General features: G+C 35.8%; 2 protein-coding genes across 2 annotated transcripts; one reads left to right on the forward strand and one right to left on the reverse strand.

The window, feature by feature from the left end:
* Positions 1-13,977: 13,977 nt before the first annotated feature.
* On the forward strand, positions 13,978-15,786 carry LOC109205317. Its single transcript, XM_019368025.1, has 2 exons — positions 13,978-15,279; positions 15,608-15,786. Exon 1 carries the CDS (start codon positions 14,047-14,049, stop codon positions 15,190-15,192), a length of 1,146 nt encoding a protein of 381 aa, XP_019223570.1. The 5' UTR covers positions 13,978-14,046; the 3' UTR covers positions 15,193-15,279; positions 15,608-15,786.
* A 1,223-nt stretch (positions 15,787-17,009) lies between these two features.
* LOC109205318 (GATA transcription factor 26-like) lies at positions 17,010-23,850 on the reverse strand. The gene is made up of 8 exons (XM_019368026.1): positions 23,338-23,850; positions 21,145-21,513; positions 20,219-20,636; positions 19,856-19,928; positions 19,503-19,606; positions 19,048-19,234; positions 18,820-18,940; positions 17,010-17,639 (listed from the first exon to the last, which is right to left on the reverse strand). The coding sequence occupies exons 1-8, from the start codon at positions 23,375-23,377 to the stop codon at positions 17,350-17,352; spliced, it is 1,602 nt and encodes a 533-aa protein (XP_019223571.1). The 5' UTR covers positions 23,378-23,850; the 3' UTR covers positions 17,010-17,349.
* Positions 23,851-25,161: the final 1,311 nt, after the last annotated feature.

Here is a 25,161-nt window from a genome sequence, read left to right on the forward strand (position 1 = left end):
ACGCCTAAGTATCTGCAATTGTTCTGTTGTTCCTCTGCATTTTGAGTACTACTTATATTGCTGCCATTCTTTCTTGGTTTTGTGCTCTTGTTGTTTGAAGAAGTGGATGATTTGATGATATTCATACTCAAATTCATTAACGTGGGGTGGGGGGGGTGGGGTGGGAGGGGGGGGGGTTTGGAAGAGAGAAACGTGGGGGAAGGGGGGGGGGGGATTTGGAGGAATATACGGTAGCATTAATTAAGGAGTGATATACGGTACATTAATTGTACAGTTAAAATACATTATGGTATAGAATTAGTAATTAGGTATACTAAATGTAATTAAATTAAACCTTAAATATTGAGGGTAATATAGTTTCCTATATGGAATAGGAATGTAAAAATTCCTTATTTATATTACAGATTATTATTCTAAATGCAATAAAGGGGAGATTAAAATGGTTAAGTTTTAGAAATTCTTAAAAAAATTTAACTGTCCATATTCATTAAAAGAGGAGACGCTAATAAACGACCGTTTTTCTGACCTTTTAATTTTTCAAGAAACGGTTCATTTTTCATACATTCTTTATATAGACCCAATTTTGTAACCATGAAAGAGAATGGATACAAAACTTCTTGACTGCTTCTAACTGATCTCGAGTAGTTTTTTTTTTTTTTTTTTTTGCGCTTTTTTCTCTTTTGGGTCTCATTATTGTGTGACTATCTTTTTTTCACATGGTATCGCGGTATTTTCTGTTCTTCTGCAGGTACTGGGTTTGGCTAATTGGCTTCTACCGAATATGGATTTATATGTTATTCTTTGATGATCTATCTACTTCATTTTAATTTTCCCCAATAATATTGCATATTTTTTAAACTTTTCTTTCTTCGTTAACTAACTCTTTTGAAATTCTCCGATGGGCGGGGGATCCTTCTTACAGGGGCGGCAGCCAACAATGGAGAGTGACTTTGCAATATTTGCGCTTGGATGGAAACCGGAAAGGAAGAGTAGTGGGAACTCATGTAAGGATAAAAGTATTTTTGTTTATAACGGTAGGGATAAATTTGGCTGAATAGTATAATGGAGTTAAATGTAAACAATATCCAAAAATATGATTCCTTTGTAATAACTCCAAAGTCCTAAATACTATTTAATGAGTGATTTTATGGCATTCTTTTGTATTCCCCATATATGCCTATATAAGTTTACTAGGTACATAGAATGCCTAAATCATGATTTGTAAAAAAAAAACATTATTGTGTTTCATGTAAAAAAAAACCTGCTCCTTTCCCTTGAAAATTTGAGGAAAAACAAAATTGTCTTTTTTTGTTATACAAGTTGTTTGAGTTTGAGTATATAATTGGAGAAAAATTCTTCGTTGTATTTTGTTTTGTTTTCTCTTTGAGGTAAATTATTGGTCAATTCATTTCTTTACATAAGATTAACTCCAAACTTTTCATGCAACAAGTACCAAATGCATGTTAGTAGATTTCTTTTTATATTTAGTATTCCTAAAATTAATATAATATCATAAAATACAAATTTATATCTCATATATATATAGAGAGAAAATTAAAAATTACGTTTAACTTTTATTTACAGCAGAAAACTTCTTGGTAGTTGATAGGGAGGAATTTACGAAGGGCCTATCAAGTACAAATCCCAATTAGTTAGGTTAGTAAGGTTACGGTTGGAGAATATGCTAAAAATAAGGTTGTTTAAAGAGTATTTTTCCTTTGATAATTCATTGAATGGTCTTGAGGTACATATTTGATATTATTTGAATATAAAAAAAAGAGAATATCAATAAAATTATAATATAATCAATCTTAAGGACTTAAGGCGCGCGCGAAGGCGCGGACAAACACTATTAGAATTCCTGCATAAAGCGACCAAAATTTAGCGACCAAAGTTGGTCTGCCAAGAAAAGCGACCAAAGTTGGTCGCTAAACTGGTGAAAATAATAAAATAATGATTTTAAATAAATTAGCAACCAACGTTGGTCGAACTTGGTCGAAAATTTTATCAAACTGTTGACCGGACTGGTCAGACTTGCTTGGTCAAAGAATTACTCAGATTAGCGACCAACATTGGTCGCTTCATGGGACCAACTTATTAAATTTTAATAATTATAATATTATTTTTAAAAAATAACAAAATATAAGTAAATAAAATTTAAAATTAGCGACCAAAGTTGGTCGCTATATAAAGAGAAAACAGGTTGAGACCAACTTTGGTCGCTAATTTGGGACCCAGTTATAAAATTTTAATAATTATAATTTTGTTTCAAAAAAATTATAAAATATAAATAAATATAATTCAACTTTAGCGACCAATGTTGGTCGCTCAGTAGAGTATAGACCAACTTTGGTCGCTAATCTGGGACCCGGTTAATATTTTAAATATAATAAAAAAGATAAATAAATCTGATTTAAGTTTAGCGTCCAACTTAGGTCGCTAATTTAAAATTATGTATGTTTAGCGACCAAAGTTGGTCGCTATTTAGGTCAACATTGGTCAAAATTAAAAATCACTTTTGTATTTACTAAATAAATAATATAAATGTTAGCCGTTAACACTTTTGTAATACAAGGGATGAATAGTACTACGAAGCGTGCGTGTGTGTCTATATATATATATATATATATATATATATATATATATATATATATATATATATATATATATATATATATATATATATTACTTACGCTATACTATGCACTAAGTATAAGTGTATTAGGTAATGATATATCGAATATAGCTTATATATATGTAATATATATACTTACGTTATACTATGCACTAAGTATAAATGTATTAGGTAATATTATATCGAATGTAGCTTATATATATATATATATAATATATATACTTACGCTATACTATGCACTAAATATAAGTGTATTAGGTGATATTATATCGAATATAGCTTATATATATATAATATATATACTTATGCTATACTATGCACTAAGTATAAGTGTATTAGGTAATATTATATCGAATGTAGCTTATATATGTATAATATATATACTTACGCTATACTTATATATATGTAATATATATACTTACGCTGTACTATGCACTAAGTATAAGCGTATTAGGTAATATTATATCGAATATGGCTTATATATATGTAATATATATAGTTACGCTATACTATGCACTAAGTATAAGCGTATTAGGTAATATTATATCGAATATGGCTTATATATATGTAATATATAGGGAAAAGGGTCAAATATATCCCTGTACTATTAAAAATTGTCCACATATGTCCTCCGTTATACTATCGGTCTAAATCTACCCCTCCCGTTAGCAAAGTAATCAAAAATACCCTTATCTCTAACGGTGCTCTACCATGGCAATCTAAATCCTACATGGTCTGACATTTGGGTGAGGTGGATGCCACATGGCATGCCACCTCACCATCTTCTTCCCCCTTCCATTTCTTCTCTTCCTTTTCTTAAATAATCGTCCTAGAGTGAACAAAATCTTCAGAGCCAGAGAACCAAAAAAAGGGGAAAGGGAAAAAGGAATCTTCTTTTGCTCACAGAAATCGGTCATGGCTTCCTCAAAAGACGCGAGAACTTCGTCTACATCGCCAAACTCGCGAGCAAGCTGAACGATACGACGGTTAGGGTTTTGATCTCAATTAATTATTTTTTTCTTTGATTTTTATGTTTAATTAGAATTTTTTTATATCTGGTTGCTAAGATAACCTTCAAAATCGAATATCAAACTTCATTTATTCTAAATTTAAACTCTCTCTGTCCCAATTTATGTGATGTTATTATGTATCTGATTATTCGACGGCCTTTGAAATCGACAATGAAACTTCACTTCTTCAGAATTATATCTTCTGAATTAGTGTTTGTTTTTGCATAATTACATATTTAATATTTTTGAACTTTATGTCTGCTTAATTACACTAATTGTGTATCTGGTTATTCATATAAACTTCAAAATTGGAAATCAAATTTCAGTTCTTCAAAATTCTAAATTTTGGCTGAGCTTGTACTATTTGTTATTTTAATTTGTTAATGAATTATTTTTTGACCTCTGCAGTTTAATTTTAGCAGTATTCGTATCAATAGTTATTTAAGAAAAAGACAATAGTTATTCGTGCCAATAGTTTTGATCTCAATTAATTATTTTTTTCCGTTGATGCATGTTTAATTCTAGACTGATTTTTTATCTGATACTAAGACAACATTCAAATCTCAATTGTTCAATGGTTAGAGTTTTATATCTTTACATCATTCTACAGAGATAGTTGATGCAATGAAAAAGGTTTATATCTTTACATCATTCTACAGAGTTTTATTTCAAGGTATGAGGGGAAGAAGATGGTGAGGTGGCATGCCACGTGGCATCCATCTCACCCAAATGTCAGACCATGTAGGATTTGGATGGCCATGGTGGAGCACCGTTAGAAATAAGGGTATTTTTGATTACTTTGCTAACGGGAGGGGTAGATTTAGACCGATAGTATAACGGAGGACATATGTGGATAATTTTCAATAGTACAGGGGTATATCTGGCCCTTTTCCCTAATATATATACTTACGTTGTACTATGCACTAAGTATAAGCGTATTAGGTAATATTATATCGAATATGGCTTATATATATGTAATATATATACTTACGCTGTACTATGCACTAAGTATAAGCGTATTAGGTAATATTATATCGAATATGGCTTATATATATGTAATATATATACGTTGTACTATGCACTAAGTAAGTATAAGCGTATGGTAATGTTATATCGAATATGGCTTATATAATATATAGTTATGCTACTATGCACTAAGTATAAGCGTATTAGGTAATATTATAATCGAATATGGCTTATTATTGTAATATATATATTATATATATATATAACTATATATATATATATATATAATATATATATATAATATATAATATATATATAACTTATATCACTATACACTTAGTTTAAAATGAATTAAAATCCTAAAATTTATTTTAAATTAAATTTAAAATAATTTATTTTGCTTTATATATGGCGACAACTTGGTCGCCATTTTGGTCAAACGGTCAAAAAATAGCGACCAAGTTTGGTCCGCTATGTTAGTTAAATTAGTCAATACCTATTTCTACCAAGAATAGCGACCAAAGTTGGTCACTATTTGTTTTAATCCAGAGTCAAATCGGGTTGCCCTACCAAATGTTATTTTCTTACCAAAAAATTTCCCAAACTCTCTCTCTACATATTCCTTACAAAATCAAATCCCCCCACCCCTTGCCACTGTCGCCGAGCTGCTACACGCCGCTACCACTGGTCCGCCGCTACCATTGTCCGCCGCTACCAGTCGCCCGGAGCCGCCGCTTACCACTGCCGCCGGAGCTGCTGTTCCCGCCTTTCCACCACTGTTTAATCCTCCTTTTATATCTACCAAGGTTAGTAATCTACCTTCTTAGTTTTGTAATTTTTAATTTTTGCTAATATAATTTATTGTAATTTTTCAGATTTTTGTTTTATTTAGTATTAGGGTTTTTGGTTTGAAACTTAATTAGATTTTAAATTAAGGTAGAAATTATGATCTTTTGTTTTGTATTAATTTATATTAAGTTAAATTGTGAAAAGAAACAATTCATAACATTAGCAATACTAAATAAGAGTACTTGTAAATAATACTATCTAAATAAGAATACATTATATCTAAATTAATTTGTTCTTGCTTTATTTATATAGATGGAACATCGTACTTGGATGCAATAGAAATTATCCTAATCGCGGGGATTGCGGGAGGATTTTGTAGAAAGGGGTTGATGAATTTATTAGACACGCAATGTCACTTCCGCCATACATAAATGAAGGAGTAATTAGGTGCCCTTGTGTTAGGTGCGACTGTATGAAGTTTGAAAAATCGGAGGAAGTTAAGGTTCATCTTTATAGTAAGGGGTTTATAGCGAATTACTTTGTGTGGACTTGTCATGGAGAGATCGATGGTAGCCATGGGATATTTCATAACATGGTTGTGGGTGAAAGTAGTAGGTCGATGGGGAATACAAATCGTGATTCTAGAATTCATGATATGGTTGCAGATGCTTTTGGTATGCACTTTGGGTTTGAGTCCAACAAAAATGTTGAACAAACTCCTAATGATGACGCAAAACGTTTTTATGAAGCTTTAGAGGAAGCTAGTCATCCACTACGTAACGGAAGTTCGCACTCTGAGTTGTCTGTTGCAGTTAGATTACTAAGTATGAAATCTGATTGGAATATTTCTCAAGGAGCCATGGACTCCTTCATTGGCCTTATGCGTGAACTAGTTGGCCCTGATATCGAATTACCTGGTGATTTCTACAAGGAAAAGAGATTAGTTTCTAAGTTAGGACTTTCGTCATTGAGAATTGATTGTTGTGAAGATGGTTGCATGTTATATTATAAAGATGATGCAGGTTCGGACAGTTGTAAATTTTGCAAAAAGCCTCGTTTCAAGAGGCTTTCCAGTGGGAATATGGTCGCTATCAAGTCGATGCATTATTTACCTCTTATACCTAGGTTAAAGAGGTTATATGCGTCGATGAGTTCTGCTCCTCATATGAGATGGCACTTTGAAAATAGAAGACCACCTGGTGTTATGTGTCATCCTTCAGATGGAGAAGCTTGGAAGCACTTTGATAGGACATATCCAGATTTTGCTAGTGAACCAAGGAATGTTCGATTAGGTCTGTGTGCGGATGGCTTCACGCCTTTTTCTGTATCTGCCACACCATATTCATGTTGGCCTGTCTTTCTTACACCTTATAATCTACCACCCGAGTTGTGCATGACTAGTCCATACATATTCTTAAATTGTATTATCCCCGGTCCACGTAATCCGAAAAGTTTGATTGATGTATATTTGCAACCTTTGATTGATGAGCTAAAACAATTGTGGTACGATGGTGTTGAAACATATGACATATCAACCAAGCAGAATTTCATTTTGCGTGCTAATTTAATGTGGACAATTAATGATTTTCCTGCGTATGGAATGTTGTCTGGGTGGATGACTGCTGGTAAGCTAGCTTGTCCTTACTGCATGGAAAATAGTAAAGCGTTCACTTTGAAATATGGCCGAAAGCAATCATGGTTTGATTGTCATCGTCAATTCTTGCCTCCTGATCATGAGCTTAGAAGGATGAAAAATGCATTCAAAAGGAATAAATTCGAATGTGATTTCCCACCTCTGATACTTTCAGGTGAGGAAATTTAGGAGAGGGTCCAGAACTTCAGTAAAGTTACTGGAGTTCCACCTTATAGATTCCCCGGATACGGTGTTACTCATAATTGGACGAAACAGAGTATATTTTGGGAGTTACCGTATTGGAAGGATAATCTTCTCCGTCACAACCTTGATGTCATGCATATTGAGAAGAACTATTTTGACAATTTGTTCAACACAGTGATGGATGTTAAAGGTAAGACAAAGGATAATGCAATATTGCAGGCGGCCTGAATTATACTTGCTGATAGCAAACAATGGTAAGGTGTTCGAGCCCAAAGCAAGTTACACATTCACTTTGGAGGAAAGACGGCAGATTTGTGATTGGGTAACGAAGTTGAAGATTCCTGAGGGTTATGCGTCGAATTTTGGGGAAAAAGTTGATATGGAGGTAGGGAAGTTGAGCCATTTGAAAAGTAATGATTGTCATGTTTTCATGGAGACCTTAGTGCCTATTGCATCTTCTGGTTTGCCTGAACGAATCTGGAAACCCATCACAGAGATTAGTTTGTTTTTCAAAGACTTGTGTTCTTCCACATTAAGGGAAGAAAACCTACAACGGATGGATCAAAACATTCGTGTAACTTCTACTAAGATGGAAAAGATATTTCCATGTGGGTTTTTTGATGTGATGGAACACCTTTCAATCCACCTTGTACACGAGGCACGACTTGGAGGGCTTGTTCAATGCAGATGGATGTATCCCTTTGAGAGGTAATATTTTAGGTTTGATGTAATTTTCTGTTTTAATTTAAACAAATTTTCTTCGCTAATCTGAAATTATGTAGGACAATTGGCAAATGCAAATAATTTGTTAAACAGAGGAATACGATTGAAGGATCTATATGCGAAGCTTATCTTGCGAAGGAAACTGCCCATTTTTGTTCTTATTATTTTGAGAGTAATGTGGCATGTGCTAGGAATAGGCCCAACAGGCACACGGTCGACCTTAGGAATGATCCATTATATCCGCCTATGTCCATATTCAATCAACCAGGCCGATGTTCTAAGGATGTTACAAAGAGAAGTTTGAGTGATATGGAGTACAAGTCAGCTACACTTCACGTGTTGCTAAATTGTCCTGAAGTTGAACCATATCTCAAGTAAGTATTGATTTAATAGTTATCAAAATCTAAAAATTACTGTGATTACATCTCAATGCAACTACTAAAAATATTTGATGTGTCACAGTCACTTTGTGGGTCAATTTGGCCATGATGCTGTATATACGAGATTTGATACGTGGTTCAAACAATTTGTAAGTTTCTCCTTAAAATATTCTAACACTATGTAGGTAAACAATGTTTGGAAGTTATGCTAACTTATGAATATATTTAACGATTTGTAGGTAAATGATCCAAATAATGGTGTAAATCAATTTTTGAAAGATGTATCTTGGGGACCTAGGGTTGAGGTCACAACCATGTCTAAGTACGTTGTGAATGGTTATAAGTTTCATACAGAGGATTGCTCTAAAAATAAAAATAGCAACAACAGTGGGGTGTGGGTTCAAGGTGGTGATGGCAACCAAGATGGAGATATTGATTATTATGGTGTGCTCAAAGAAATAATAGAACTAGAATATACAGGTTGGCCAAATAAGAAATTGATACTCTTTAGATGCAAGTGGTTTGACCCACATCCAACAAGAGGTACAAGAGTACACAATCAATACAACATAATTGAGGTTAATCATACGAGGGAGTATGATCGCTATGATCCTTTCATAATTGCACATAATGTTAGGCAAGTGTATTATGCTCCTTATCCATTGCGGCGAAATAAGGCTGATTGGTGGGTCGTAATAAAAACTAAGCCTGTGGGTAGGGTAGAAGTCGAGAATGTGTTAGATGTTGCATATCAAAACGATATCTCCAGTGTTCACCAAATAGTGGACGAAGTTTTAGAAAATGATTTGGAACATCCTGAACACATATTGGAAGAAGTTGATATGGATGAAGTAAGAATTATAGAAAATGAGGAAGAAGAATCAACTGATGAAGCTCAAACTAGTGAGGAAGAAGAATTCACGGACGAGGAACTTTAAAAACTCATGTTATAGCTAGTTTCTTTATATGTTTCAATCTAACTTTGTATTATGTCATGCAGATGTCAGGCAAGGGTCGAGGTAACAGTGATCCTACTGGTTCTCGGGGTAGAGAAAAGCCTAGGAAACAAAAGAGGAGGGTAGAAGGTACTACTCAATCCGTTCCTGCCTCTTCACAGATGCCTGTGCCTATGCCTGTGCCTGCGCCTCCACCCTAGGGCTATTCTGAGCTGCCAGCGCATGTCCAGCCCTACACCTTCGTGCAGACGCCAGGTCTTTCTTCACAGGGCCATAGGAATGTACGGCCTACATACAGTCCACCTGTCTCACATCCACATAGATCGCATCCATCAGCAGCTCATGGATCGCATCGATCCATGTCACATCCACATGGATCACAGCCATCCGTGTCACAGCCACTCGGGTCACACTATCTGTGTCTCATCCACTTGCGGCCCATACAGCTGTGTCGCACTCACAGGGCTCGCAGCCATCTTCATCTGGGACTCTATCTATTGTAGGCCTTTGCCTGCGAGATACTAGCTCTGAGACCCCTACACCTTCCACACATGCCTCCGATGTACATGCTTCGGACAATGATGCTGCTAATGACGAGGAGGTGCATTATGATGAATATGGCAGGATCATCATAGTCTCTGAGGGTGACGGGTAAGAGTTATTTGTTATTTTAACTTTTTTGTTTAGTACAGTTTTACTAAGATATTAATGTGTTTTTTTTTAATAAAATTGCAGGTTCATCCCTAGTAATGTTACTACAAGGATCATCACCAAAGCCACCAGAAAGCTTTATGATGGTCCTTATGCGACTTGGAGTGAATTCCCATTCGCTCTCAAGGAGGCAATCTTCAATCAATTTAAGGTATAAATATTCTTTTAAGCAGTATAATCATTTATTAGCATTTAGCTAATATTATATTATAAGTAGTTAATGCACTTAACTTTTGAATAATTATTAGCTAATAAAAGCTAAGTATAATATATCGAATATAACTTTTATGATATTTCCATCTAAATATGATATTTCCATATAATACTTGACTTTTGAAATACAGAGCAAGTGTGTATGGGAACACCGCTATAGCGCGGAAGTGGCTGCAAACTTCCATCTCAAAGCTCGAAAGCGGTTGTCCCATTGTTTCTCCAAAGCTAGGCAGTTGAACCAGAAGCCTGGCTGGATGCTTCAGGATTTATGGGATGATTTGCAAAGACAATGGCTTACAGCAGAGTTCTTAGAGAAGAGCGAAAAAGGAAAGAAAGCCCGGCATCTGAGAAGGGAGGATCCTTGCACACTGGAGGTGCGGTCAGCCTAGGGACGATAAAACGAAGAATGGTACGTAATTGCTTAAATATTTTAATTTTCTTAGTATATGTATTCTGTTTATTAACTAAAATTTATGAGTTTTCAGGAAAAAAAGTTAGGGCGTCCGATGAACCAAGATGAGCTCTTCAAGGAGACTCATATTGTGAAGAAGAAGAAGAAAGAGACGGACCAAGAAATGTGGGTCGAGGGCCGAGCCTCGACTGTACATGTAAGTTTTCACTTTTCATTAAGAATTTTGATTTACTTTTATATAAATTTGGAAATAGTAAGTCACATATTATTTTTCTTATAGGGTCACTTCACAGCTGAAGTGGAGAAATTCATACGCAGTCAGCCACCTAATGAGTCCGGCGCGCCAATCCAACTATCGGACGAGGATGCTGAGAGAATGTGGACGCAGGCTGCTGGCGGTCCAAAAGGGGGGAAGGTATACGGGCTTCCTAATAAGAAATTCCATCGCTATAAGTGTGGAATGCAAGGAATAGGGACTTCCTCCCAAGCCGAGCAACTTGATGGGGAGAGTCTCTCCTCTATGCGGGAGACTGTGGCAAAGCTCACATCCGAGCTAGAAGCCGCCAAGGAGAAGGAAAGGCTTAGAGATACTCAGTGCAAGGGCATGCAAGAGCAGATCAAAACTCTCCTAGCTTCTGGTAATTTTCCAATTCCCCGGTCTCGTGAGTCATCGCCAGAGGCTCGCCTTCCCCGTGGTCATTCCTCCCCATGGTCATTCTTCCCATCATCGACAAATAGCCCATTCTAGATACCGTCATAGTGAAGAAAGTTCATCAGACGGTGATGATAATGATGTAGAGAACAATCTTTGAACATATTAGTTTATGCTAGACAAATACAATCGGTTTTCGAATGGTTCTGTAATAACATTTAACTTATTAGTTTGCTAATTAGCTTAAAGTATAAAGTTCTATTGAACTTTATACTTTCTTCGTTATAATTGTTGTTGTTGTTGTTGCTTGTTGTTGTTGTTGTTGGCATATTTATCTATTTAGGAATTTTGGTAAGCTAGCAGGTGGTGTAGCTGCCAAAAGAGGCAGTTCCTGCCAGCAATATACCAAGAAAAGCGACCAACTTTGGTCACTATTTGGTCGCATTTCTATTAAAAAAAACAATTTTCTGTGAAATAGCGACCAAGGTTGGTCGCTATTTAACCCAGATTTCCCAAAAAGCGATCAAGATTGGTCGCTATTTACCAGAAAATTAACAATTTCTGGAAATATGGCGACCAGGGTTGGTCGCTTATTAATAAATAAAAAAAATTAATTCATGTATTTAGCGACCAACTTTGGTCGCTTATTTAAAAAAAATAATTAAAAAATTTATAGTATAGCGACCAACTTTGGTCGCAATTTTCCAGATTTTAAAATATAATATTTCGTATACAGACCAAAGTTGGACGCTACTTTATAATTAATAATAAATAAATAAAAACGAAATTTACACAAATGAGACCAACTTTGGTCGCAAAATTTATAATATTAAAAAATATAGCGACCAAAGTTGGTTTCCAGTGTCTTTACCGGAATATTTGGTCCTTTGACTTGAGAGACCAAAGTTGGTCGCTAATTAGCGACCAACTTTGGTCCCTAAGGTAAAGGGACCGGCTTAATATCGACCAGGCACGTTTGGTCGCTTTTTGGTCGCTTTTTGGCCAATAAGCGACCAACACTGGTCGCTTTTTGTGGTCGTTTTTTTCCAAATTTCTAGTAGTGAAATTAACTAGTTTTATCATACTTTCCTCTCTTACTTTTGAACTCCCAGTAATACTAAATTTTCTTTAGACATTTATTAGTTCCTCAAACTTTTTATAAACTAATGTTCAAATATTAAATTTTTAATTCTTACACACGGGGCACGGCTATTCCCACTATTGTTGCACGAATTTAAGACAAATAGGTAATATACTATATGCATAGAGTAAGTGCCTTGGTCTTGTATTTGACTTTCCAAAACATTTCAAGAACTTCTTTTCCTCACCAGTCACCACTATGTATTACTTCGTCTTGGTTTTTAAGATTAAGATAACAGTGCCAACTATCAAGAGTACGCTATTCGACTATAATATAATTAATGTTACATATTTTATTTTAGTTGATTTTTTATCACGTTGTCCAATTTATTCTTCATTACATTCTATTAACTATGTGGGAAAAAATCACTATCTATGTGGCGAAAACATGGCATAGAAGGAGAGAGATCTCTAATTCAACTTTTTTAGATTTTATTCCAAATAAAATAGACATGAGAAAGAAAGCACAAATGCTATGCATGTCGATGTAAAAGCAATTTTTTATTGCTCTAGTTACATGCAAACGCAAAATTAAGAGTTATGTTCAATGCTAGTAGCAAAACCGGAAAATTCAATTAGGGAGTTCGATTAAACCCTTTGTAGGTGAGCTATGCGAGGGTGTTCAAAGTCTTTTTTTTACGGAAAAATTACGCGACACATCAAATATTTACACTGTATTTATCATTCGTAGCTATACTTACAGCAAATTTACCATTCGTAGCTTTGATTTTTATAGAAAATCCATGAAATAAGAGATTACTGTTTTGAACTAAAATAAGAGATGCTCTCTTAGCTCAGTTGGTTAGAGCGTTCGCTTAGTTTGCGGAGGTCTTGAGTTAGACTCTCAACAAGAACATTTTATTTTTCTGTATTTCGCCTTAGTTGTATTCGTTGTGCGAGCAAATACAGTCGATACACGTTGTATCCATTGTATATACCCATGTATATAGTCGATACAAGTGTATCCTTTGTATACACCCTTGTATTTACACGAGTGAATACAATTGTGCGAACAAATACAACTGATACACATTGTATTCCTTGCGCGAATGAATACAATTGACACATGTTGTACTTGTTGCGCGTTTGAATACAAGTGATACAAGTTAGGAGCAGTTAAATAGTAGTTACGGATGGTAATTAGACATATTATAGTTACTAAGCTTTAAACTGTAATGGTTTATGAAATTCCTATACAGAGTATAATTTTTCGACGAAAGCCGAAAGGTGTTCAGTTGATCACCCTTGGCCACACATAATTTTGCCTTTGTTCAACGAGTATGGGAAGAAAAAATTTGTTTTATGTTGGCAGAGTGGAAGAGTTACGAATTTGAACTAAGAAAAAATAGGAATGTACAAAAAATATGTTTTAACTGGAAAAGTTATGCCCTATTGAAGTTCTAGTAAGCCCAAAAAGAATGTTTTTCCCCGGGGACTTAAACGACATCGTCTTAGAGCAGTCAGCGACCGTTGATGTGAAAGGCGGGAGTTGAGAACAAAGGCGGGAATATTTTAACAGTTAAATAAAACCCTATACTAAAATAACCCCCAAACACTCCCAATTTACACTCTCACCTCCTTCTCTCCTTCTTCCTCAAACCCCTTACTGAGTTTTTGCAAAAATGAAGGAAGTGAAATACCCAGACCTATTAGCCCAGATCATCAAGTATTGCGAACCTCGTCCCTCTGCTGAGGAAGAATTACAAAACTGCCCTCTTATTTATGAGTACGAGAACTCTCCAGAGTCCTCGCCGTCGTTAAAATTAACGCCGTCAGAGCCCACTGGAATACTCATGTTATCTCTTCCATCTTCTGACTCCGTTAGCCAAAGTTCCCCTCACGATAACGAAGAATTCGAAACCCCGCCGGAGCACAACAACTCCAACTCTCAGCCCTATTTTTCCGGCTCCGATGAACTGAAACCGAGTACGAGTACTGCAGCCGTTGATTTTCAACATAACGGTGATGATACTGATGCCGTTAATAATGATAACTCGGCGGCTGTAGATTTGGGAAATGATTCCGATGACCTAGGGTTTGAAGAGCGAATGCGGAAGAGGATTAGGGTTTCTGATGAGGATTTGGATTTGAAGAGTTCAGTTCGGAGAAAAGACGAAAGAGGACAGATTGTGATAGAAATTGATCAGACTCAGGATGTTGATACAGAGGTAGTGATAGAATGTGAGGAAAATGTAAAAGTTTATGAGCGTAGAATTCAAAGAAATGCGGATTCTTCTACTGTGAAAATGTCTGAGAGAGATGACGAGGAGGGGGATAGAGGAGAAAAGCGTGAAAATGGTGAAAGAGGTGTAGATGACGTTGAGAAGTTGAATGGTATTGGCTATGTTGAAATGCATTTGAATGGGATGAAGAATGGTGTTAGCGGTGGTGATGGTGGTGGAAGAGGTGTGGATAGTATGAATTTAGATGAGATTGAGAAGTTGAATGGTGTTTGCGCAAAGGAAATGCATTCGAATGGGATTGCAGAAAGAGTTCATGGTGATGGTGGTGGTGTTGGAAGTGTTGAGGGAAGGCGTGAGTTGCCATTATCAATGAGAGGAGGAGACAAGAATGTTGGATTGGTGGAAGAAGTTGGGAGGAGGGTAGTCAAGAATACCAAGTTTAAGGATCTAGTGGAAGCTTTCTCTATGGTGGTGGGGGATGTTAGTGGTGGTGACAAGAATGTTGATTTCTTTGAGACTGCCAAGGCCCGCGGATTGAGTTTTCCTCGGCCTAGATGGTGGCCACCGGAGGGATTTTCTGATTGATTCAATATTCAGGGAAGTACAACTTTTGGTGAGACTTGGCGTTTGTTAATGTACAAAGTTTTTAAGAGTTCGGATATAGGTGTAAAGGTAATAGCCTATGTTATGGTTGCTCTGACTTTTATACCTTTCAGCTACTATTACTATTGGGATATTAGTAGTTCAAATTGGTTGAATCTTTCTCAATCTTCTTGGCTGGAGCTACACGTTTAACGGGTTGACTTCACCATTTACTAAAGATTTGAAAAACATTTGATGATAGTCTAAACTAGTGCTTCGCTTTTAAGAATATGTTAATTATGGAATGAAGAGCTTGAATGGATGTATAATATGATTCTTTGCGGCAGTGCTGAATCTTAGAGATTTTGGATCCCGGGCGAAATTTATGTTAGGCTAAAAGCTTGTAGATTTGATGTAGGTAATGCTGGATTGGTGGTATGTCAACCATATGCAAGAAGAGATCTTTGAATTGTTTGATCACCAGCAGATGGAGGTTGTGTACTGCTTTCTTTTTTTGAGGTGAAGGTTTAGTTGTACAGATTCATTAATTTGGTAACCTTGAAGTAGATACTTAAAGAACTTGTTCCTTTCTTTTATGAAGTACTGGCGTTGCTTATCAAAATGGTTTAGCAAATTGCGTCTCTTTCTTTCTCTTTGTAAAGTTGAGGTAGACCAGTGATTTTAGCTCTAAAGGAAAATGGATTTGAACAGAAGTGTTACCGTTTCTACTCGGACCACTCCATGTTTGTTTAAATTCCATTTTATACAATTTTCTTTTCATGTAAAATCCTATTTTACGAAAGAAAACGTTGTGTACCATTATCATATTGTAGAATTACATCATTGTAGTTGACAAACCTTTCAAACATAAACTTGCGCTATTCAAACAACAACTACACTGCATAGCTTGAAAGGACAGCTGTGCTAGCCTAGCAGTCAATGGAATACGATTAAAACTAGGGAAGATGAAGGTTCAAATCCTAACAGAATCGGAAAAACGTAGACGAGCCTTGGTGGCAGAGCTACCAACCCATACCTTTGTTGATAGAAGATAAGAGTTCAGTGAAATAGTCAGTTTTGGTGGGCGGGGTTTCTCATACCTATTGGAAGAGGGTAACAAGTATTTGGTGAAATAGTTGAGGTGTGTGCAAGCTAACCTCTGTCTTAAATGAGCCTGGTCAAATTTGGCCTTGAATCATTATGATTTGACGACATTTTTACAGAACCCCCCTTCCCATCCCTGCATTATTATTATTGTTATATGCTTCTATGTTGCATTACCTAGTATTAGTTTCGTATTTTCGCTTCGGTTGTCAAATTGATTTGCTTGTTATTGCCCCATCTCTTTATCTTTTCTGAGCAGAGAGTACCTGAAACAACCTTTCTACCTTCTTAAAGATAGAGATAAGGTTTGTGTACACTCTACCCTCCCTAACTCACTTGGGACTACACTTGATATGTTGTTATTGTTGTTGCTGTTTTCTATGTTGCATTACGCCTGCATAACCAAAAGGTGGGATTAACTCTTCCTGTATGGGATGGAAATTAGGTGGGGACTGATTAGGTATTACATAAATTTTAAGCAACTTCAAGATAAGATCTGGCGTTGCCTAATCTCAGTTAGAGGAATCTTATTGGTGGCGACTGCCGAAATACAAAAATTCCATCTAATACCATTATACTATAGAAACAATTTGTGGTGTCGTTCTCTCAAGGTAACCCTATTATTCAGCCTTCAAGCCAATGAAACAGACATATTAGAATTTGAAATGTTTGGAAGGAGACTTTTGACATTTGATGATCCTACAGAAAAAAACTCATTCACCAAGAAAACTGACAGAAGGGGGTCTCAATTTGAGGTTAAAACTTTAGTGCATACATTATATTTAGACATCACCACCTCTGCATTTTCAGCTATATTGTACAAATGCTTGACAACCTATACAAAAAAGGTTAAGAAAACAAACATATCCATCCGCTAAATCCAAAATTTTGTTTTATATAAGGTAAGGTTACTGGCAAAAAGGTAAAAGGCAACCATCCAAACCCCTTCGCGAGACATTTATATATTTGACAAGGAACATGCAGAGATAGTCATGTGGTTTGGCCCAAGAACCTTGTAAATGCCCTACAGACAGAAAGCTAAGTGTGATAGTGTTACTATGGCCGGAGGAGTTGTGGGTATACGGAGCTACTACTAGTGCTTGCTTGAGCTGCGAAACTTGCTGTTGGTAGGAGGAGTTCTGCCTGAGGGAAGGAGCTGTTGGATGGCACATCCAGCAGCAAGTCCTGATCAGAACTTTCATTTGCAAAACGGAAGGAATTCTCCGAAGGCAATGCAAATAGGCTTCTTGGACTGAAGCAAGAGCTATCATTCTCCATTATTTCCTTCTGTTCATAACTGCTTTTCAGCATCACCCTCTTGGGGCTCTTCATTGTTGTGTTTGCCCCTGAAGCAAAATTCAACTTATAAGTTCATTTCCATCTGAATTAAAGCAACTCGAACACACTATACAAAATTGGAGCTACAGTAGTTTTAGTTTCTTGAAAACAACCAATCAACTATACGCTTTGTTTCATATTTTCTTTAGCCGAGGGTCTAACCGGAAACAGCCGCTTTGCCCTCCTAGGGTAGGGGTAAGGCCTGCGTACACACTACCCTCCTCAGACCCCACTTGTGGGAATTTACTAGGTTTGTTGTTGTTTTTGTTGTAATCAATCGACCATACGTCAATCCCAAATTAGTAGTGGTTGGCGGGAATTGGTATAAAAATAACATTCCATAACAAAAATTGCTCATAGTTTAGACTTTAGCTTCAGAAATGTCTAAGAAAAAGATATCAGATAGAACAAATGCTTGATACAGATGATGTAATGTACCATGAAAAGACTGTACCCGATCCATTATCATTACCATTTTTTGTATTTTTCCCTTTATGGTGGCACGGAGGACTGACGATGGAGTAAGGTCGCCGCAAACACTGATTTTCCTAGTGAAAATTGTGTAATGCCTACCTAATCATAGAGAGTTATGACTTTCACAAATAGTTGCCTTCTACAAATAGAAGGTATGTGCCAGGATGGAGAGCCCAATATAATTGCATAAAAAGAAAGAAATGGGAAGAAATAGAAAGAGATGCTGAAATGGACTAATTCTTTCACCACTCCCTCATATTGGATTTTATTTTCAATTAGTGTATTTCCTCCTAATAGTCACAATGCACGAACCAGGCTTCTTGAGTATATTTGGAAGATAATAGGCCCATTGTACATGATGTACATCTTCTGTTCTTAACAGCTAAATGACAAAAGACATTTGTGTAGAATAAAATAGTTGGAGAATTCAGTCACCTAAGCGCATCAAAGCCAGACACCAAGGGATACCAAGATACCTAACACGCTCAAGATTTTCTGATCCTCCTTCCGCAGCTTCTACGACTTCTACATGTTACCACGTGACGCCCTACTCTAACTTTTTCATGAAGATAAAGACCCGAGAAGTAAATGCTTACTACTCTATCAGGAACGGAAAAACTCAAAGTATTTTTAGGTAAAATCTGTTATAAACAGAAACAAGTCTACCACACCAGGATTTGTCATAAAGGAAATAAAAAGAGAGATGCCAAGAACCTGAATATTTTGGCTGTTGCCCAATGCGTGGTCTCTTCATGTTCCCTGAATGACCTGTGCCAATAACACTGGGCCCTCCTGCAACTTCAGAACTACTGCTACTATTTTTACATTTCATGTCCTAACATAAAAGCAGATTAGCTTTAAACTTCTGTTTAGCAAATGTAACATATAAGGAGTGGATTACTCACTGAATTTTCATATCACAAATCATAAGCAAGACCGTACCTTAAGAAGATTAAATTGTTCCACCCACTTTGACTTCATTAAATAGCACAAAGTAAACCTCTTCAAGGTTCTACAATCTTCTACTGTTACCCCGGATAACGAGTTATCCAAGACGCCTTCTGCAAGAAGTTTCTGGAAGGAAGACAAATTCTCCTCAAATTGAGAACTCTCAAACATGCTCCTGAGACTGCAGAGAGAATTAAAAATGGGAATAAGATCAGAGCTGGACAATGCATTCATTCTATCAACCATCAGTAGGTTATGGTTCAAGTTCAACATAGCCGTCAATTATTTTTCTAAAGCCCAACTAGTACAATTGAGAGAGCGAATTAAAAATGTAAGCTCCAGTAATAAGCCTCTCACTCAAAAGATAAGTTCATTCCTCAACTTTTCTGATTTTTTTTTTAAAGTCAAATGTTCTCGTAAGATCCTAAATAGAAAGAGATTGTACAAACCTCTCGGGAGGTGAAAAAGAATCAACAGGAGGTAAGTACTTTAGTAGTTGCTGTTGTTCATCACTTGACAGATGCGTTATGAATTCTTCATAATTAAGTACATCCTGCATCAAGCATTGTCCAAAATCACATTTATTTGTGTATTGCTTATCTGGGAAAGAGTAAACTGCAGAGCCATGCTTAGATTCTAACAATTAAAATGTAAATCTACGAAAAGAATCCCCAACTCCGGAGCCAGAGATGTAGAAAAATAGTGTGGAATAGAAAAATGTTCCATCTGTATAGACAAGTGGACGCTGTAGGAAGCATGCTATGGTTGTTATTTGTATGAAATCCAAGAGATAGCAAGATACCTTAAGGTCTATGTGGCATAGCGGCGAATTATGATGTCCAAGAATCTGCAATTTTTCAAGCTGATCCTTGCTCCTGCAGTTCAAGATGAAATCAGAAAGATGGAAACTAGACACCGTCACAAAGAAAAATAGTATCAAAGCTCTGACTATTCAATTATGGAACTGAAACCACCGCGAGCATTCTATAATTGAGAAGCTGCATGGAACACATGGACCATATCATGTTAATATAAGTTTATGATCCACATGTCAGTCTATTTGTGTAGCCATACCCCGTCTACCAATAGCAGAACAGTTATGCATTTTAACATTTTATATCCTTTCTTGTGGCTATATGCTATCCAGCTACAATGAGGAAAGCACCTTTTAATCTGGTCTTGACCAGTAGGCTTCTTAGCTCTCTCAGTTACCAGGTTTGATGAATTGACACCCTTATTAATATGTACAGGTGGAGTAGTCAATTGTGAATAAGCCTCATTCGAAGAGTGGTGTTTGTTGTCAACCGATAGAGAGCTGGCTTCTGATTCTTCTTCTCGACCTAGAGAACTTGGATGCCGAATTAGCACACTTCCGTGTCCTATCTCAACAGAGACCATAGGCTTGTCACTTTCAAGAAGCAAATCCTCTTCAGAAGATCCAGACCAGTATGAACACTGTTGTTCATGTAAGATGGTATACAGGTCTTTGGTAAGCTTTTCAACTGAAGATTGCTTTGGACGACCAACACAGGTTCTCTTCTTTGAAGGCACCATCCCTTCCCATATATTTGATTGGGTAGGACCTGAAAGCACCATAAAGGGGTCATGCAACTATTAGTCACCCCATGAGTGAGAAGTCAGGAAAAGGTTTATTAAAACAAAAGTGCAGGAAGGATGATTCGCAAAAGATATCAGATACAAAGTTAGAATACAAGAAACTCTAGAGCTCAGGAGTTTAATTGAAAAAAAATTTACAGCTTTACCACTGGAGAAGGTGCAGTAGAATATACTGGTATAACTAATTATAGATGTAGAACAAAAGGAGCAGGCAAAATCAAACGATGACCACCTGTATAATTTCTCTGCTAGCTATCAAAAGTTTTATCCATGTATAGATCTATATCTTGAGATAGAAGTCATCAACTTCTATCAAACAGAATGGCTTTCAAAATAACAGAAAAGAGACCTTTTGGGAGGAGGAGAAGAGATTTGGCTGTTTTTTTTTATAGGTATAAAGAGTTGGCAGTTCATGTGAGAGAGAATGCAGCTTAAAGTTTCTGTTTGCAAGGCCTGCATAGGTAAAGAATCTACCTGTCAAATCACTTGCTTCAGCACTACCAAATTGTGCACAGCTTTCAGAGTTTGACACGGCAGAGCCAGAACTTGACCTGTTGCTAGTATCCTCATCTAAAGCCTTACGGTGGAAGCCCTGATTATAATCAGGAAGAATTCCAATTTCAGGATTATCATGATTTTTCTTTTGTTTCAGCACCTTCACCTCCTTGTTCTTCACAGGCGAGTTTTTGAACCTTGAGACCCTGTAATCTTCAAAGTCATCTGGTTCAGCCCTTGCATGCAGAGGAGTATAGTTTGCAAGTGTCCCCTTTGTTCTCCACCGAGATCCACATGCATTGCAAAGAATTGGCTTTTCTGGTGGTCCATTACGCCAAAGAGGGGTGCCTATACCATGAATTCACCATTTTAAGACGGTATTCCAAGTACATAATGTGGGAAGAATGAGAGGCATCTAAGAAATCTGACAATCTGGAATTGAACGTTATTATAGATACAACTTGCTCATTCCACGATAAAATATTACTGTAAGCATGTAATCAGAATTTCAACAAGCATTTTCGTGGCGGGGAAGATGAAGGGACCATTGGCGAGAAAGAAGAAGGATGTAACAGATCGATATTCGAGTTAGGACTATAATTGAAAAAGCAAACATCTACTCTAAATGCACTTAACTTGATTAAGAAAATAAACCTTTCCTATATAACCAGGAGACTGATTCATGTGAAGAAGACCTCATGAGCAAGAAACAAGAAACTGTCATGAGTTAGACAGCAAATTAAGAATCTAAGAAATAACTAAGAACACAACAAATTTGTTCCCTAAATTGCCCGAGCAAGAAACACATGAGGACCTGAATAAAGAGACAAGAGATAACTCGTTAATCAGAGTTAGGCAAGAACTTAGGGAGCTGTCAGGGAAACCTAAAATGAAGCTTTCTATTCAACAACTAAGCTCGAAGCAGAACAGCACAATGAGAAGCTAAACTAGACAGATTAGGAATTAAGCAGTAGCATATGACAGTGACAGACATCTAAAACTATGTACTTGGAGACATTACATTCCCTCGAACAATCTGCTTCCTATACAACCTAGCCAAGTTTCAAATTATTGTCCAAACCAGTTTATCACCATTTTTGCAGCAAAATGTGTTACACCAGTGGATGACAGGAATGAATGCAAATGTCAGCTATTATTATTTTCTGTAACATCAACATCTGAGAGAGCTACCAATGTACCATGTCTTTTCTAGACACCTTGAACTGTTAGAGCATGAATGCGAGTAACATATTCAGCAAAAGACAAATAAGGTCAAGAAGATATTATCAAATGCCTGGAGGATCTTGCTGCATTTGACTGTCACTGTAGTGCAAACACTACGAGGTTTTAAACGAATGAATAACAAGTAAAAGTGAAGCAGGAGAGTCCAAGACCATATTAAGTTGAAAACAACGAACTTGGTTCGTGGAGATAACGAAAAATTCGGAGAGAAAACCTCAACCCTTTGCTACGCGAGGCATTCATTAAGAACATGCTACTAAAACAGCACAAACATCAGGTACATGTATTTAGAAACAAACCAAGCCAACATTTTCAAGTCATTTTTCTGCTGCATTCATTCTCTAGAGAACCATATCAATGACATTTTCAGCAAGGACTCGGTCTACCCAAAAAATGCATTTCTTCCAATAAAGTTTATTTTTAAATGAAGCAAATGGAGGCTAAGAATACAGAACTCAACACAACCAAAACATCTCCCAATTGCATTGGAAAAACAATGGAATCAAATTGAGCTATAAATTTCCCACTTACTGAAAGACTCTATTGACAAGATTGGAAACCAAAAGGAATCCCATTTTCAGAAACAAATTCCAACTCAAACCAATATTGAAATCAGAAATTTATTTGCAGCTTAGCTTGGAAAGTACCCAATAAAGAAAACTCAAAACCAAATTTTATAAGATGAATAACAGCACATATTACTTATCATTGTTCATTGTCCTGCTAAATTTTTTCCCCTTTTGAAGAAACCACCATATGGGTATCCAGTTTCATAATTGAACAGCTAATCTAAGCAAATAATATCATATAGACTAACTAAGAACAATTCCATACTTGTAACAGCCAAAAAAGACTCCATTTTTTACCAAAAATTAAAGAACTTTATAGTTTAAAAAAAAAATTAAATACATTCAAGAATCATTAACTCACTTGTAACACCACAGTGATAGCAAGGTCCTTGCTTTCCCATATGTCCAATAATTTTTTTTTCTCCCTTAATTAATTTTTACAAAAACTGAAAATGTAAAAAAGAAGAAAAGTTCTTTTCTTGCTTAAGAAATTGGTAAAAAAAATATACAAATTTTTTATAATTGAATATATATAAGTTTTGATTATAGCAAATACACATATGGTTACTGGTATAAAAGTTTTTTTTCTGCAATAAACACAGAAAATTATGCAGAAAAAAAAAAACCAAAAAACCCAACAAGACTCAAAGAAGTCTGTAAATTTAAGTCTCAGAAAAAAACCCACTGAAAACAGCAAAAGATTATGAACAAGTAATGAAAGGATTTGAGATGGGGTTTCTTGTTTTTCAGCTAAGAATATGTACAATAGAGTGGAGAAAAGAAAAGTCCATTAAAGAGGAATCTAATAAATGGCTGTGAAAAGGAAGGTGAAATAGGGAAGGGGAAAAAAGCAAGAGAGAGTGGGTTGTTTTTATAATGTATGTATGACTTCTTGTTGTAAATTTGTGTTTGAAGTAAATGTTTCATCTTTCCTTGTAAATGTTTTTGGAAATTAAATGTTTTTTAAATAAATTTTTTTAATTTCCCACCTGATGTCCGGTACTCACATTGGAACCCGAATACATCCGGATTCACGTCGCGTAAGGCCTATTCTCCCTAACAGGATTTTTTTCATACCCAAAGCTCGAACTCGAGGCCTTCCGTTAGGTATTTAAATAGATCTAACTTGTGATGTTGCAATTCCTTTTTCTTTGTTGAAAATTTTATTATTATGTTTTTTCTAAAAATGGACTTTGTGAGTTTGAGGAATATTACTTATTGCTAAGTAATGTCCTTGTTGACTATAGACTTTTATGATAACTCCCTAACATGTGCAATTTTCCTACCCCCCACCTATTGCTCACTTCTTGAAAAAAAAAATGTAAATTATTATAGAAAAAAATCAAATTTAGACTGAATTTAATTTTTCTTGTGACTTTAAAAATAATATAATATTACAAATTAAATGAAATTGAAAGGGCAAGGGCAACCAATTGCTCACTTTTTGAGGAGAAAATAAATCGAACTCGATCACTTGTTGCTGTTATTTTTTAGTTTTTTTGCTGAAGTATAACCTGCAAAGATACTTAAATTGAATCAGTGATCGATATTTACGTTTCATCATATTCTTTAGAAAAAGATCAAGTTTAGGTACCATTTAATTTTGTTGTGGCTTTAAAAATTACTAACATAATAATCATAAATTAAAATGGAATGGAATGGAAAAGCAAGGGCAAGAAAACAACAAAAGAGAAGAAAGAAACAAAGAGAGTTTGTTTCAACCTTTTCATAACCTTCTTTTTTCTCTCTCTTTCCTGCCTAATATATTCAAATTTATATATTGTTTTTTTCAGGTATAGGATAAGTGAAATATTTATATTCAAATACAATATAGTAGGTATTCTTCTTTGAAGGAGCTTGATTTGGTGCGATGTGTGTCACACTCATTGGATATTAGAGACCCATTTCTGACCGTAGATCTTTCCAAGATTTTACAAGGGGGTCCCACTATGACATGATATGCACTGACTAGGGTTCTCATTTTTAACTCAGCTTTCTTCCAGAAATTGGCTGTCACTATTTATGATTCCTTAAATAAAGTTACAGCACAAAGAAGAACAATATTTACTCGTTTGCTGTTTAATTAAATCATGTTTATAGTTAAGTAATAAAATGAGATAATAATATATACTAATTATTTATTATGAATAGGTAGTTAAAATTTCTGCATAAAATTATATATATA

This window comes from Nicotiana attenuata, unplaced genomic scaffold (assembly GCF_001879085.1).
Source record: "Nicotiana attenuata strain UT unplaced genomic scaffold, NIATTr2, whole genome shotgun sequence".
NCBI lineage: Eukaryota > Viridiplantae > Streptophyta > Magnoliopsida > Solanales > Solanaceae > Nicotiana > Nicotiana attenuata.